The sequence below is a fragment of the Pochonia chlamydosporia genome, assembly GCF_001653235.2.
Source record: "Pochonia chlamydosporia 170 chromosome Unknown PCv3seq00020, whole genome shotgun sequence".
Classification (NCBI taxonomy): domain Eukaryota; kingdom Fungi; phylum Ascomycota; class Sordariomycetes; order Hypocreales; family Clavicipitaceae; genus Pochonia; species Pochonia chlamydosporia.
In genome coordinates, this window is record NW_019154055.1 from 7,631 (window position 1) to 23,794 (window position 16,164).

Consider the following 16,164-nt stretch of genomic DNA (forward strand, 5'->3'; position numbering starts at 1 on the left):
GATGGTGTGATAAATAGGGTTGAGCATGTCTTCGGGAAGAACCTCGATTGTGCCTTCAAGAGCAGTTTTGCGCCTCACTATAAAGTCCATATATTAATATATGTTAACCAACGTATTTGTTAATAGACTACACAGTGGGCTAGATCTGCGCCTAAGCACGGAGCATGTTGCCGCCCTCGCATTTCTCGATGGAGAGCACGAAGGGCCGGAAGATATGCCGAATAATAAATCTCCTAGTCTTAGTCGTTCCTTGGTACCAGGCTTCTGTCACCTGGGTGAGCTTGGTATCACGCGGGTTGGTATCGCCTTTCTAAGTGCGGTGGATAGCGGGCCGCGACGGGTGTTTGCTAACATGCTGATTTCCCCAAGCGAGACACCACGCAATGAAGACCACACCTGGGAAACATTAGAACTAGACATTTCACCTCCATCAGTCCCAACGCCCCAAGCTCCCACTCCCGCAGCCTCAGAATCAAGTGCAGCAGCTACAGCAGCGCCAGCCACAAGCAGTACAACAGGATCCATTCAAGCCGTCATTGTCCGGTGCGATGTTGAGAGAATCAGATTTGCGCCTTGGTCTGCGACAACCATCCAGGCAGATCATCCCGTCTTCTTTAATTACATGGCCTCCGTCCCCAAGACTCATCGAGATTCCGCTAGTCTTTCACCGTGTTGGCACTCAGCCCGCAAAACAGGCCGACATCGACAACTAAATGATCACGTACCTCAACATCAACCACGAATCCGGGTTTGCGCCATCAGAGTGGCGGTCCTATGTCGGCACCGTGGTTGTCGCGTTACTATTACTTGTCGTGTTACTCTCCTCGGCGGATATAAGTCGCGAGGAAAGGATATCGACGCTATTTAGTGATATCTCCATATTAGTATTCTCTGGTTATTATGAAGATCTAGTAAATTTAAAAAGGGGAGGACAAACTTACAACATAACTATCGGAAATAGAACTGATAACGCATATACCATTTTATCAAGCTGCTGAGCCACCCCCCAATTATATGTAGACCACTTTCCGGGAAGCGAGGCGGTTATAGCGCGACAGATGCTAATAAGTGCGAGCATAGTGAGGCGGATCTGTGTACTACACATAAGGTAGTGGTATAGTTTGCCGCTCCTTAGCGCGGAAAGTAAAGATTCGTAGGTCGAGCGGAACGTCTTAAGTAAGAATATAGAGGTCACGCATTCAGCTAATGCAATAGCCGTAAAGGAGATCCTAGCGTCACAGGCGATAACGATGTTATATAGGGCCGGGGCGATATGGCCAAGGATAAAGAGCGGCTCAACTATATTAACCACGATGCGGATAGCTATAGTAACGAGCATGAGCGTCCAGAAAAGCGTTAAAAAGATTGTACGCTTGCCACCATATAGAATAGGGGCTAGAACTAGGTAGCCATAAAAAGCTAGTCCAGCTTCGTGAATCTATTAAAGTAAGCTAACTAGAATTAGGATAGAGACAGAGGTAGAGCGGGAGAGATAGGAATAGAAGCGATCGCACTTACTGTCCACCCGAGATTGGCGAACACGTTAGCGACTGCCTTATTGACAACCGGGTAGTCGGTATACTTAATATAATCTAAACCCTGGGCTAGAGCACACGCAGCGGAGGCGATAATAGGCACTAGGAGGAGAGCCGTAAACCCGCCCGAAATGCCAGCAACCATAAGGCCGACAAGAACGTTACAGAGCCCAATAATGCTAAGGACTCCAACGTTTAATTGGATGAAGGCCAGTGTATGAGTAGTCGTACCTGGTGCCATAGTATGTAAAAAGACAGAATGGGTTTCGATAGAAGAGACGTGAAATTCATCGTACAGCTATAGCAGCGGATGCCACTCCTTTATACCTAGCTGATATAGCTTATCCGTACAACTATCTGATTAACCTGTATACTGAAACTGACCGAAATTATTGTAGGCACGGACCAAGCCGTGACAAACTGTGGCGTGTACCATGTTCAAGGAGGGTGCCCAAGCCAATTTTTGCTGTTCCAGCATCATGGCCCAGGACGGCCCGGAACTGCCGAAACTCTACCCGTCTCCACATCGTTTCCGACACGGGAGCAGCTGCAAATTGTGGCGTTCCACCGTCGTGGCGGCGCGCTACCCGTGCCACGCCCCACTTTATTTGGAACTTGCGAGCTCGGTGCTGGACACCCATATATAACCACACCCAAATAACCACTTTTTGCAACCTCAATGGAAATTACGTGCTTTTTTCGGCCACCTTTTGATCTTACGGTCTATTAGCATATCAGGAAGCCCTGCGATATGGTAACGAATTTCCTCATGCCAAAATCGCCACAGTTGCGCGAGAGGAATAAGCCCCATGCCCCTTACATCGACCTTTCCTTTTCTTGTTCTGTTTTCTCTTTCTTCTTTACCTTTTAGATACTCGTAGTAGTCGCCTAGCCAGTTGTCAATATACTCGGCCAGGACTGTTACACTTCCGTAGAGGCGATGCTGCATGCGCGATCGACACCCTTCTCATCCGCCAAGGCAGGATGACTCCCGGCTTTGCTTCTCCCAAGCAAGGAGCGGCGACGACGAAAGTCCCCATCCAAAGTTCACCGCGCCACGAAGCGCTAACTAGATCAGTTCCCCGCAATGGTATACCTTCCCAGAACGCGCCATGTGTAATGGGCCGAGCCCGATGGTGGCTCGGCTTGCGCTCTCGCCTCCGTCCGGCTGGGCAGGCCGGGACCATGACTAAGCTAGATTAGCCGCGTCAAGCTCAGCAGCGAAGGAGTTCCTTCTCTTCTTCATCTTTGGATACTTGTTATAGTCGTCTAGGTCTAGGGGAATGATGCAAAGTCGGGACGCCCGAGGCTAACACTTCTCGTGCTACACTCCTCGGCGGATATAAGTCGCGAGGAAAGGATATCGATGCTATTTAGTGATATCTCCATATTAGTATTCTCTGGTTATTATGAAGATCTAGTAAATTTAAAAAGGGGAGGACAAACTTACAACATAACTATCGGAAATAGAACTGATAACGCATATACCATTTTATCAAGCTGCTGAGCCACCCCCCAATTATATGTAGACCACTTTCCGGGAAGCGAGGCGGTTATAGCGCGACAGATGCTAATAAGTGCGAGCATAGTGAGGCGGATCTGTGTACTACACATAAGGTAGTGGTATAGTTTGCCGCTCCTTAGCGCGGAAAGTAAAGATTCGTAGGTCGAGCGGAACGTCTTAAGTAAGAATATAGAGGTCACGCATTCAGCTAATGCAATAGCCGTAAAGGAGATCCTAGCGTCACAGGCGATAACGATGTTATATAGGGCCGGGGCGATATGGCCAAGGATAAAGAGCGGCTCAACTATATTAACCACAATGCGGATAGCTATAGTAACGAGCATGAGCGTCCAGAAAAGCGTTAAAAAGATTGTACGCTTGCCACCATATAGAATAGGGGCTAGAACTAGGTAGCCATAAAAAGCTAGTCCAGCTTCGTGAATCTATTAAAGTAAGCTAACTAGAATTAGGATAGAGACAGAGGTAGAGCGGGAGAGATAGGAATAGAAGCGATCGCACTTACTGTCCACCCGAGATTGGCGAACACGTCAGCGACTGCCTTATTGACAACCGGGTAGTCGGTATACTTAATAATATAATTTAAACCCTGGGCTGGGGCAAACGCAGCGGAGGCGATAATAGGCACTAGGAGGAGAGCCGTAAACCCGCCCGTAATGCCAGCAACCATAAGGCCGACAAGAACGTTAAAGAGCCCAATAGTAGTATGAATTCCAAGGCTTGCCTCGAAGTAGGACAGTGTATCAGTAGTCGTACTTGGTGCCATGGTATTTAAACAAACAGGTTCCGAATAGTAATCGGATTCGATAGAAGAGATGCGGAGTTTATCGAACGGCTATAGGAGCGGGTGTTGTTAACTCTTTTATACCTTCCTGATAGAAACTTATCCGAATTGTAACTATCTGACTGGCCGATATAATATCCCCGGATTAGACTCCACGAAGAAGCACGAGCAATACTCAAAGATGATTTGGTCTGAAAGCGGGCTTCATCTTGCACCGTTGCCAACTTGCCAGGCAGACGATTCATATAAAGATATATATCTTCTTGGTAGTAGATTTAATGGGTATACGAGTGACCACCACGCACTGTCTCCACTATGTGAGGCGTTTTATGTACACAATCCCACTGCCGCCATGTAAATAATATATATAACAAGCCTCAGGCCTGTGTTGGGAGCTGTCAGCCCTCCTTAACGGCAGATCTGTCAACGCAATGCCCCGCTTCTAAGTTCTAAGTCCTAACGCCACCGCTACTCGGGCCCTGTCACTCGCAAGAGCGGTCTGGGGCGAGGGTGTACCGTGAGTCAAGCCCGTGAGTCAAGCCAGGCCAGCCTTACCACAGAGGCGTTCACTGGGCTGCCTTGCCCCTCGAGCATCTTGGGGTCTTACACTTCCTTTGCCTGCCTCTTTTTATTGCAGTATCATGAGCTGTCGATAGCTTGGTAACACTTGTGGCCGTCGCGAAGGGGCTGGCGTCTCCTGATGCAGCCGCTTGAATCATGCGACTGGCGTCGGGTGTAGTCCGTACCGGGCTTGGATTGGTGACGTTGCGGTGGGAAATGCACCGTGGCTCTCATAACTGGTGCGCTCTTCGGAATCGCCGCTGGTACGGAGGCCGATAGAGTGCACTGTTGCAAAAGCCCCATGTCAGGTTTGTTGCAGGGGTACCAAGAGGCCAGCGCTCCACATCTCCCCACAATGAGTACATCGCATCTGTGAGAAAGAAGTCACCGCGAACTAGCAGCGGGTCCGCGCGGTACTTTTTTTATGGCCAGATCACAAGTTTGTCTACAAGACCTACCCGGGATGGTAGACAAGACTCAGCTTTTGCATCACAGCAGCTCGGTAGACAGCTGCTATTACCCAATAGACAAATTCCAAACATCTTTAGAGAGCTAGAGGAACTCGGGCTCTGCCATTGTTTTAGTGAGTCTATCGGATGACTTATGAATTTGGTAAAGCGATCTCAAAGTACTACTGGAGTATCCGTTGCACAAGACTTGGTATCATGGGTGATAACATGGACACAGAATCTCGCACCACCAATTAATTCCCGGTCATAGGTCAAAATCCTTAAGAAGTTGTTCGGATCTATTGGAAATTGTGTGTAGTCATTCACTGATGTGTTCATGTGCTCGTTATTGGACGACAGCAACATCCTGCCTATGTCAGAATTCTAAACGAGCAACATTTAAGGGGCTAGGGTGAGGTTTCGCAGTGGTCCCGCGTCGGGCCAGCAGCGGACTAGCGCATGGTACTCCGGCTCAATAAGCGCTTGGCGAATCAGGCGAAGCACAAGGAGTATTGCTATGGCCTGCAAAAATTAAAATCTTGTCGCCATTAATACTTCCTCCTCTCGTCATCTTCTCTGCATTTCCAAAATTCTTCGACTGTAATGACTTCTCATAGTCTTCCGGCTGAGCACATCTACTGTGTACAAGCGGGCAAGAAACACCATGACCTCTTCACCACCATATATTCTGGCGAGAATTATTGCGGACAATGCGGATTAGCGAACCCCTTTTCCTCTCAGAGTCAAGCCAGATCTAGAACTCCTGCACGTCCTAGTCCCCATAATGAGGTGGTTAAGCTCGAAGACTCCCCGCCACGGCCAGTCAGTCCTGCAAGTCAGCTTCTGCGCGACAGGACAAAGTCGTCGTCATCTGCCAATGTTGGGCACGCCCAACTACTTCCGAACACTGTGTCGGTCCTCAACGGAGCCGATACACAAGCCCGATTACATGCCCCAAGGCAACCACCGTTCGGAGCAGTCGCATCAGCGGCCAGCCAAGCCATACAGAACTCCAAAGCCAGCACCAGAAAGCCTACGAGGCAGCGCACAGGCTATCAGTGGGTACACATCAGTCTTCTGCTTGTGAGTTTAGAGGCCAGGTACTTTAATGGCCTCGTGGTCGAGGTTCCCAAGACGGTATTGCCTCTAAAAGACACCGTGATCAAGTTCAACTCGGTAGATTTACTTACCTGGCCATCGTTTACCAAGACGCTGTTCGAGCACCTACGTCCACTTCCAAGTAGTATTAATGCCTCCAACAAAAGACTTTGGAATCTTTCTTTCGCATCAGCCTTCTCCGGCAAGAAGATCGTCACCGTTTCTAACACCGACAAGTACATTACACCTTCCAGTATGCTTTCTTCGGGGCATTTTTCAAGCAATCAAGCTGGGCAGTTAAAGGTTCTCGTTGTCTTGACATCCACACAGGTGATTAACAGGCAGGAGCCAATCACGCCGCTGAGGCCAGATAAATACTCGACTCCCCCCAAGGAGAACAGGAAACGGAGGATCAAAGAGGAGGACAAGACTCCGTCCCTTGTCCACAAGAAGCGGATCAAGCAGGAGAAGGACATCGAAAGGGGGAACAAGACCAAAAGAGAGGAAATTAAACAAGAGATTCATGTTAAGACTGAGCAATACGATCCAGATACTAATACCTCTTCGCCAGGATTAACGTGCAATAAGTTAGATATGGAAGAACTAGGTGAGATGGAACATTCGCTCTCCAATTTGGTGTCGAACAGTATCGATAACGGAATCAGAGACAAAAATGACACAGAGCAAGAGGCAGGGCAGGAGGGCGAAAATAAAGACGAGACCAAAAATGCCATGGAGTTTGTAAGAAGCCAAGCCAACTCGGCAAAATTAAAGACTAACCTCATTAGGTGGGCTTATCGTCAGCTGGCATCCATGAGTCCGCTGGTGGAGCTCAAGTAGACTCAACCGGCAGCATGCCAGTTAAAGAACTTCAGCATGCTCACTCTACGCGCTTCAGAGGCACCAAAACCCCGGCGACATTTGCGTCTCAACATAGAAAACAGAAGGATTAACTACTCCAACGCTCCATCATATATGTCGTCATCGACCGCATCCCAGCCATCATCACTTGTTCCTTCGATGTCATTCCCTTCTTCGTCTTCAAAACCAAGCTCGACCAGAGGCTCCTCTGTCGGCTCACCGTCCTCAAAATCATCTTGCTGGGCTTAGGTTGCTCAATCGAGCAACGCTTGCTAAACGCAATTAGATAGTTTCAATGCATATACAAACATAGTCGCTTACATATTCAGCAACCCCTCCGGTTGGTGCCTTCCGATAAGCTAGTATGGGTGGCCGGCCGCTCTCGATGTGCTGGGCATCAGTGTGGTAAATAATATAAACAATACGTATATTGGCAATATGGACCCCCTCGCAATATTATTGTATTGTCAAGCGGCGCATATTGTATTACGCAATATGCCATTGGTCCATATTGTATTGTATTGCCAAGAATCCAACATATTGGCAATATGACAGTATATCCCGTATATTGCACGTGACCATTAAGGATATAATTCAACTGTCGTAACTAACTACAACATAGTGCTTTGAAACTCTGATATCCCAAACCATGACTTCAAACACTCTAATGCTTCAACTACATCACTCCCCATGCGATTTCGACGATCTGTAATGGTTATCTTTGCCCCAGAGAAGAGCCTTTCAGGCTCGGCAGCCATTGCAGGAATTGACAGTATGTCCACGGCCATTTTGCTCAAGTTAGGGTAGGTCTTTTGCTGCGTCTCCTCTACCCACCATGTAAGGGCACTGGTAAACCCATACACCCGCTCAGACCTACAATAATGCTCATACTCGTCCCTGATAGGTGCCGGTTGTAGATGCTTGTTTCGCCATTTCAAGAACTCGTTCGTAGTCGTGGATGGTGCCTCGGCGAGAGGAAGTGATTCCACGGGTTTGTATTCACCCCACAGCGCCTCAATCAACTTCTCCGATGACTCAATCCATTCCCTCTTCCAGTTCTCGTGTATATAATGCCATTTATGCGAGGGATGAAGAACTATAGCTGCGACATAGGCAGGCGATTCGTCAGTAAGGCGATAGTACTTATCCAATTTCGCCCAGCCCGAGTTATACATTGGTGCCATGATCGGATCGTCAGTATATGCCTCTTTTCCTGCTTCGAATTGTGCCAACACAAAGTCCATAGCCAGCAGAACATGGTCGAGAGTTGCAAACGATGACTCCAGAGCCTTGGTCGTCATTTTGAGCTTCTCTAAAAAAGATTCGATCTTCTCGAGGATGGTCCAGTCCTCTGCAGAAAGCCTGTCTCCAGCGCAATCTGCTTCTACCCATTTGTTGAAATAGCCATCAATTGCTTCTCTAAGATTCAAGGCCGCTCGCAGCATGGTATACCACGAATTCCATCTTGTGTCGTTGTCTCGCGCAAGCCCTGCGGTTATGGCTAATAGCCATAAACTTCTGGCTGCGCTGAACACTTCGCTGAATGTAAACGGCAAAGTTGTGAAGCTTACCAAGTGGGCCTTTCCGCCGCCACGCCTCAATCTGTTTCAGTGTCACATTGTGCAGACCGGAATCTTCGTGTTCGAGCGTCTCGTTACCGGTAACGAAGAGGAAGGATTTGGCGGCTAGGTTGATAATATGACCTTGGCAGCGGAGTCGGTGAGATTTGGGATCATACTGTATGTCAAATTGACGTAGAAGGGCTATACATCAAGTATACATGTTAGCGGCGTTCGAAAGAAATTGTGAATTGTGAGTGTACCGACCAAGAGAAAGCGACTTCATCATTGTGTCGTTATTGGTTGCATTATCCATGACGAAATAGCCCAACTTAGAAGCAAAGCCCCAATCTTCAACCACTTCCATAATTGCCGCAGCGAGATGAGAACCATCATGCTCACCGTCGATGTCCTTTAGGGCCAAAGTATGGTGTTCCAGCTTGCCGTCTTCCGTTACATAGTGAGCAACTACGCCCAAGATTGCCAGGGAGTTGGGAGAGGTCCAGAGATCGCAGCTGATATGAATCCTCGACTTTGCCGACTGAATGCGCTGCTTGACCTTCTCCTTCTGATCTTCATACTGGCGCATAATCCATTTCTTGATAGTTTGGTGTGTGTCTGGAAGCCAAGTATCAATATCGGCATTAACGTAGCATAGTAGTGCACGGAATTCTGCGCATTCCACAAGCCGAAATGGAAGAGAACAGGCGGCAATAAACCGTACGTACAACACTTCAAGCCGGTCCGGGTCGACCGAGTCTCCGTAATGATTGTTGAGTCGACGGCGTTTTCGGACATTTTCCTCGGCCGTAAGACGAGCTTGTTCGAGAATGGTTCGTATAGTTCTTACTTTGGCCGATCGTGGGGCGCCCTTTGGGAGGCCATGACCGTCCGGAGGAGGATCCGTTAGGTGCTTAGTCGGAGCCGCAGTTCCACCGGAACAAGAATATGTCTTCTCACAATACTTGCAGCGCCATTCTTCTTTCCCGGTCCGTTGATTGTAATATCTCGTTTCGATATCCTCGTCTGGCATGTGAGAGAAGATCCATGATGTTCTTGGCTTGGCGCAAGAGGCTACAGAGCCCGTGCGAGGTGGCGAAGGCTGGCATTGAGAAGCGTAGCTCTCGTCTGTGTCCAATGGTTGTTGGCTGGAACGCGCCAAAAGGTCATCGGATGGTGTTGAACGTTTCCGTTGCGGTGTTTGAACAAAATGCAGGCGCTGTTGAGGCATTGTCGCAGGATGCACCAGGCATATTTTCGCCAGAATCGTGCATGAGAACAGCAAATTGATCGCATTAGAGAAATGAAGAGCTCAAAGTCCTCAAAGAGCCAGTTGGTTGGGCACATAGTTAAGGTAACACTCAGGGGTTTGTGGCGGCGCCTTTCATTTGGTGGCGTAATTAACATCGCAGATTCGTAGCTGGCAGGCACGGATCAGGCGTCCTACCCGGCATAGTTTTTAATTGTCTATTATGTTTTATCTATGGCCACAAGATGGTAAATACACACTATTACATATGTTCGTTGACATGACTGTCGGAAGATAAGTGCGTTTTACGCAAACCATACTTACCAACCAATATAAACAATATATTGCCAATATGAGCCGACTGATATCATATTGTCACAATATGGGAAACCGCATATTGTATTGCCACGATATCAGAAAATGCATATTATATGGTATGTATTGCGATATAACGTGGGTGCATAGCGAACCGGCCAGCATAGCGAGCCGGCCACCCCACTACAGAAATGTAACTATCCTCCTTCAACTTCAGATTTCTCCACCAAAAATTGTGGAATCCTTAAATAAAGAGAGCCAAATGATCTTAGCTGTTGAGGCTATACAGAGAGATTCAGAATTAAGCATTCGAGCCACTGCAAAAGCCTACGGGGTTAGCCGTAGCCTACTTGGCGATCGCCTAAACGGAGTCACTGCACGACGTGATATAATGCCTAATTCTCGAAAACTCACAGATCTAGAGGAGTCAACAATTATTCAATATGTTCTCGACCTAGATGCCCGATCTTTCCCTCCCAGGCTTTGTGGTGTGCGAGATATGGCGAATCGTCTTCTCGCCGATCGCGACGCGCCTCCCGTCGGACCACGATGGGCTTCAACCTTTGTCAAGCGCCACCAAGAGCTTACTACGCGTTTTACGCGTAGATATGACTATCAGAGAGCCTTATGCGAAGATCCAAAGATAATTGAGCCTTGGTTTGAGCTTGTACGCAACACAGTCGCGAAATACGGCATCCTCGACGAGGATTTCCACAACTTTAATGAGGCTGGCTTCATGATGGGCATAATCTCAACCACTATGGTTGTTACAAGCTCAGATAGACATGGCAAGCCAACTTTAGCCCAGCCAGGTAATAGAGAATGGGTTTCAGTGATCCAGTCTATTAATTCTCGCGGCCAGGCTATCCCACCATTTATCATTGTTGCGGGGCAGTATCACCTTGCGAACTGGTATGAAGATAGTACCCTACCAAAGGATTGGGTTATCTCCACAACTCCTAATGGCTGGACTACAAATGAGAAGGCTATAGAATGGATTCAACACTTTGAAAAGCATACTAAACCGCAAACCCAAGGTGCATACCGTCTTCTAATCGTGGATGGGCATGAAAGCCACCATTCAACGGAATTCGAGGTATTCTGCAAGGACCATAAGATTATCACGCTCTGTATGCCGGCTCATTCATCACATATTCTCCAACCATTAGATGTTGGGTGCTTTGGGCCACTAAAGAAGGCATATGGCAGAGAAATTGAAGGGTTAATAAGAGCGAAGATTACACACATCACAAAGTCAGACTTCCTACCCGCGTTTTACGCCGCATTTAAAGCTGCAATAACGGAAAAAAATATCCAAGGAGCATTTAGAGGCGTAGGGCTTGTTCCGTTTGATCCGCAAAGTGTGTTAACACGGCTGGATGTAAAGCTACAAACTCCATCGCCGGTTAAAGCTGCACTTGAGCTACCAAATCTGTGGGTTCCAAAGACCCCAAACAACCCAACCGAGGCAGCTTCACAAACTGATTATATTAAAAGGCGAATAAGCCGCCACCAGGGAAGCTCGCCAACATCAATTTTATCCGCCATGGATCAATTTGCAAAGGGGACGTACGGACTTATGCATAAGATGGCCCTCTTAAAGGCTGAAGTTAAGCAACTTCAAGAGGCAAATGCAATACTAAGCAAGCGGCGTAGGGCCAGAAAAACGCGTTTACGTCAAGGCGGTAGTATGACTATTGCCGAGGGACAGGCTCTTCAAGACCAGAATGATGTAGAAGAGCAGGTAAAACAAGAAGATCGCCAAACCAGAGGTCGTAAGCCTCGGGATGAGACGAAGGGTCGGCGATGCGGTGTGTGCGGCAAGTCCGGTCATAACGCGCGAACTTGTCAGATTGATGTAGAAATATCAAATGAAGAGGAGAGCAGTGAAGATTAATTGATTTCCTATGTTGTGGTTGTGGTTTTGTATAATCTTTGCATGTAACTAGGTTAGGGTGGCCGGCTCGCTATGCTTGTAACGACTGGGGTTCCCAAGGGATAAACCAGGCAGGGTTTATGTTGGCAGAGGCGTTAGGGCAGTCAATCTGAGCAGTTGGGTGTTACTTTGGTGATAGGTCGTAGACCGTAACCAGTGATCATGCAGTCACTCGAAGTGTGAACTTAGGATTATTGTCAGACAAAGTTGAGGTCACATGAGATCGAGTATGACGGCGCCGAAAGTGGCAGTTGTATTGAGTGAGAAGTATCTGAGGAGCAAGAACTCCATTAAGAGCGGAACCGTGCAGCTCTTTATACACAAAAGAAACCTTTTGCCAGTTTAGGCAGTAGCAGCTGCCTGCCAGGCAGCTGTTGTTACTGATATTAACGCTCAGTTTCCATGAGCCGCGATTCAGGGTAGGCCTGATATGCGACAATTATGCTAATGATCGTGATTGAAAGCTAAGGACTAGTAACTATCTAGAAGAGAGAAAATTTGGGCGCCTATATACTCGTAGTGATCGCTTAATTCTAGGTGAGCACCGCAGGTGCTCACTCCCATTCCCTGGTGATGCCTTGAGGAACGAAGTTCCGAGAGGTTTTATGCTCCAGCCGGTCCGGCCCTTCATCTTGATCGGTTTCTGATAGGTCCGCCGCCCCGACCATTCTTCCGAAAACGCTTCTTTTGGTGGCGGGCATTGTCACCAGACGAACAGAGTACGTCTTACGAGTAAAAGAAAACTGGTGTTTGTCAAAACTATAAGACTATACAATACCAAAATGGAAGTGCCAGGCCATTTAAGTTGCTATTGTGTGTCAAACTTGCACTCTCGATCAGTACTGAATTCGCGTCTGTATTCAAGTCCACTCGGGTGCTTGCAATTTGATTGCTCAGAAGGCTTGCCTTCCCACTAAGGTTATCTTCCATTCTTGCCGCCTTCCTACCTATTCCTCACACGGTTGATCTAACCAGCCTGACGCCTGATCGATGACTTTGTTGCTTAGTGATTCAAGTCTTGCCTCCGCCCCGGCCATGTTCTCAGGCACTTTATTGCCTACGAAGTCCCTATACCGGACTTTCGACAGGAGCATTATGCCGTCCAGTGATGGGCAACGAGACAGCTGAACGTACAAGCTGTACGGGTCACACTGGCTCGGAACGCTCTTTCCATCAACAATTGTTGTTCTAGTCCCGCGCAGTTCTAGTGCCACTTGGTCCAAGGTCCTCCCTTGTACCTTGTAGTCTGTACATGCGAATGCCGCCGTGCAGGGCAGTCCCTTTCTGCTCACGTCGGTCACTTGCCACGGCCGACTCCTTTGGGCCCGTATGCTAATGCTCACCGGCGTTAAAAGAATCGTCCCCGGTGGCATGCCGACAAAGTGGAAGCTCTTGGTCGTAATGCCTGATAGCAGGATGCCCGCTGGTGGCCCGAAATGAAGTATAATGTCGGCTGATACCCGGTGCCCCGGATATACTTTGTCCGGAATGATATCTACGGCGGTATTGTCGCGTTACGCGGTTCCAATTCAATTTTTACTACGCTGAAGATGCAGTTCTTGATTTAATAGCCTGTCAATTGCTTGTGTATCTGAACTTGTTGTCCTCCTCTTGCCAGAGGGATTCACGTCATTTATCTTAGCAAAGAAGCATTATTTCCAGCCTTCTAATTATTTCCAAGTGGCTGGCCAGCCTCTTCACCTTCTGATATCCATGATTTTATGACATCCAGCAATTACTCCAAGTCTGCTTGTTCAATCAACAGAGGCAGCCTTATCCGACATCATGAGTCTGAGTTAAACTCATGAGTGAGTTACAACCGGACCGTAACTCACATGAGTGAGTTATGAAGGCTGAAACTCATGAGTTAACTCAAATGCCCAGGTATGCAGCTGACAGCATATCACAAGCTGCCAGCACACTGTCGGACCCTGAGTCGGCTTCATCTCAACCTATGGTAAAGAGAAGGAAATTGAGAGCCGTATCAACATGGGACCACTTTCGAGAAGCTCAAGGAGATGAGCTGCGCACAAAAGGCGGTCAGATACGCTACTGCAGACGTTGTTGTAATCCCCCTTGGTCAACCCACATATCTGGCAACGCTCGCTATCACCTCGAGAACACTCATCACATACTAGTACGAGAGGGGCCAAGATCTCAAAACAACCGTCAAATAGCCATCGAGAATGCCTTTGCAAGAACAGCTGTTAAGCAGCTAAAGCAAGCAAAGGCGATGGAGACAAACACTCTGCGAAGTGTAATAAATGTAGATGCCTTTCGCGAGGCACAGATGCTCCTAGCCGCACATAAGCATCTTCCGCTAAACTTTGCAACCTGGCCGGAATATCAGGCACTTCTAACGGCGGTAAATTCTGCAATTGAAGAGTTCCTCGTTGATTCTGGTAACACTGTTGCAGCGGACTTGAACAGGCCTTACAATGCTCATCAAGGATCTGTGAGAAAATGCCTGGAACATGCCCGGAGCCTCATGAACATAGCCATAGATGTATGGTCTTCTCCGCAGCGCAAGGCGTATATCGCTATCCACGCGCAATGGGTCGATGAGGACTACCGACCTCGCAAAGCATTGTTGGGGCTGCCGAACCTCCGACGTTCCCACGCCGGCGCGGCTATGACGCCGCACTTGATGAGGACTATCCGAAAATACAATTTAGCGCACCGAATCGGCTACTTTACCGGGGACAATGACGCAAAGAACGACACTTGTCTCCGCCAGCTTGCGGTTGAGTTGTCACAGGAATACGGCCTTACATTTGACCCAGTGTCGGCTCGAACACGGTGTGCCGGCCACATCATTAACCTGTCCCTGCAAGCTTTTCTCTTCGCAACTAGCGAAGATGCCCTACAGGCCGCTATTGAACAGGCGCAAGATGAAGCGAGTGACTTAACAGTTGTGGACGCGTTGCATGACCAGATGCACTTGAATACCCGCCAAACCACCCACGGCAAACGCAAGAAACGCAATGATAACGCCGGCTGGAGGAGCATCGGCCCTCTGGGTAAACTGCACAACATTGCTGTGTTCATCCGTAATTCCACTGTGCGTAACGACGCATGGGATGACATTGCAGGAAAAGCACTAGGGATTGACAATATCACACGATGGAACTCATGGTTTAAATTACTTGACGCGGCTATAAGCCAGGAGGGTCAATTATCAATATTCCTCAACCAATACCACAATGAGTTGGAAGACGACATCCTCACACACGATGACTGGCAAGTGCTCAAAATGACCCATGAGTTCTTGCAGCCGTTTTACCAGGCGACCTTGGAGCAGCAAATGGAGTGGGCATCAATAGACCAGGTCCTAGAGAATATGGATATTCTCTTTATGCAGTTTGAAAATGCCAAGGTAAGTCATGAAAAAGCTGTGCAATCGACTTCTAGAATTTGTGTTAAGTATTAAAAACAGGTCAAATACGTGAACAATGCAGACATGGTTAATTCTGTGCATATGGGCTGGTGGGTGCTCTCAAAGTATTATGAGGAGAGTGACAAAAACCCCCATATATGCCACGGCATTATTGCTCCATCCAGAAAAGCGCAGGAGGTACATTGACCGCCACTGGGCTGAGGAATGGCGAAAGACCGCCATTGATGGTGCAAGGCGTCATTGGGCGAAATACAAGGATCGGCCGCTCTCGTCGGAGTCTGCTGCTCGCTTGGGTAACGAACGACGAGAAGTAACACCATACGAGCGTATCAAGCAATCAATGAGTGTCTTAGAGGAACCTGGCGACGAGGATGAATTCGAGAAATTTATCAATTCTCCACCCAGACATATGATGACAAAAACGCCGCTTGAATGGTGGTGCCGAGAAGAGCAGAGGATGGAGTATCCACGGTTACACCAAATGGCACTTGACATACTCAGTGTGCCAGTGATCGGAATGGTCTGGTCTGGTCTGGTCTGACCCCCAGACCAGACCAGACCAAGCCACTTTGGTCTACGAATCCGTCAGACCGGTTAGACCAAGAAGACCAATAAGGCTAACCCGTTTAGGAAATCCCTCTAGGCATGTTAGAATCCCACGAAGAATGAGGTTGAAGTAGTGCAAGAAGAGATATTGTCGCAAATACTGCATGGATGATCTTTGTTGAGCCACATGAAATAACTGTTGGTAATCCAGCTGCGTACGTTAAATCTGTTGTGGGATGGGGGCAGGCCGCCACCCTAGAACAACTTAGAAAAAGTTAAACAACGCAACAATTTCTCATTTTTTGAGCACGTTCAGTGCGACAAAAGGAAAGGCTATTTTTGTACTATTCAT

General features: G+C 48.1%; 4 protein-coding genes across 4 annotated transcripts; 2 read left to right on the forward strand and 2 right to left on the reverse strand.

Moving 5' to 3' along the window:
• Positions 1-1,419: 1,419 nt before the first annotated feature.
• Positions 1,420-1,776, reverse strand: VFPPC_12528 (hypothetical protein; the record flags this gene model as incomplete). The annotated part of the gene is made up of 2 exons (XM_022428835.1): positions 1,420-1,428; positions 1,513-1,776. 2 exons carry the CDS (start codon positions 1,774-1,776, stop codon positions 1,420-1,422), a joined length of 273 nt encoding a protein of 90 aa, XP_022283884.1.
• Positions 1,777-5,454: 3,678 nt separating this feature from the next.
• On the forward strand, positions 5,455-6,902 carry VFPPC_12530 (TPR domain-containing protein; the record flags this gene model as incomplete). Its single annotated transcript, XM_022428836.1, has 2 exons — positions 5,455-6,690; positions 6,738-6,902. 2 exons carry the CDS (start codon positions 5,455-5,457, stop codon positions 6,900-6,902), a joined length of 1,401 nt encoding a protein of 466 aa, XP_022283883.1.
• Positions 6,903-7,421: 519 nt separating this feature from the next.
• VFPPC_18478 (BED zinc finger domain-containing protein) lies at positions 7,422-9,600 on the reverse strand (the record flags this gene model as incomplete). Its single annotated transcript, XM_022430080.1, has 3 exons — positions 7,422-8,311; positions 8,382-8,573; positions 8,637-9,600. 3 exons carry the CDS (start codon positions 9,598-9,600, stop codon positions 7,422-7,424), a joined length of 2,046 nt encoding a protein of 681 aa, XP_022284897.1.
• Positions 9,601-13,745: 4,145 nt separating this feature from the next.
• On the forward strand, positions 13,746-15,935 carry VFPPC_12570 (transposase-like protein; the record flags this gene model as incomplete). Its single annotated transcript, XM_018290393.1, has 3 exons — positions 13,746-15,245; positions 15,306-15,443; positions 15,897-15,935. The coding sequence occupies 3 exons, from the start codon at positions 13,746-13,748 to the stop codon at positions 15,933-15,935; spliced, it is 1,677 nt and encodes a 558-aa protein (XP_018135822.1).
• Between the last annotated feature and the right edge of the window lie 229 nt (positions 15,936-16,164).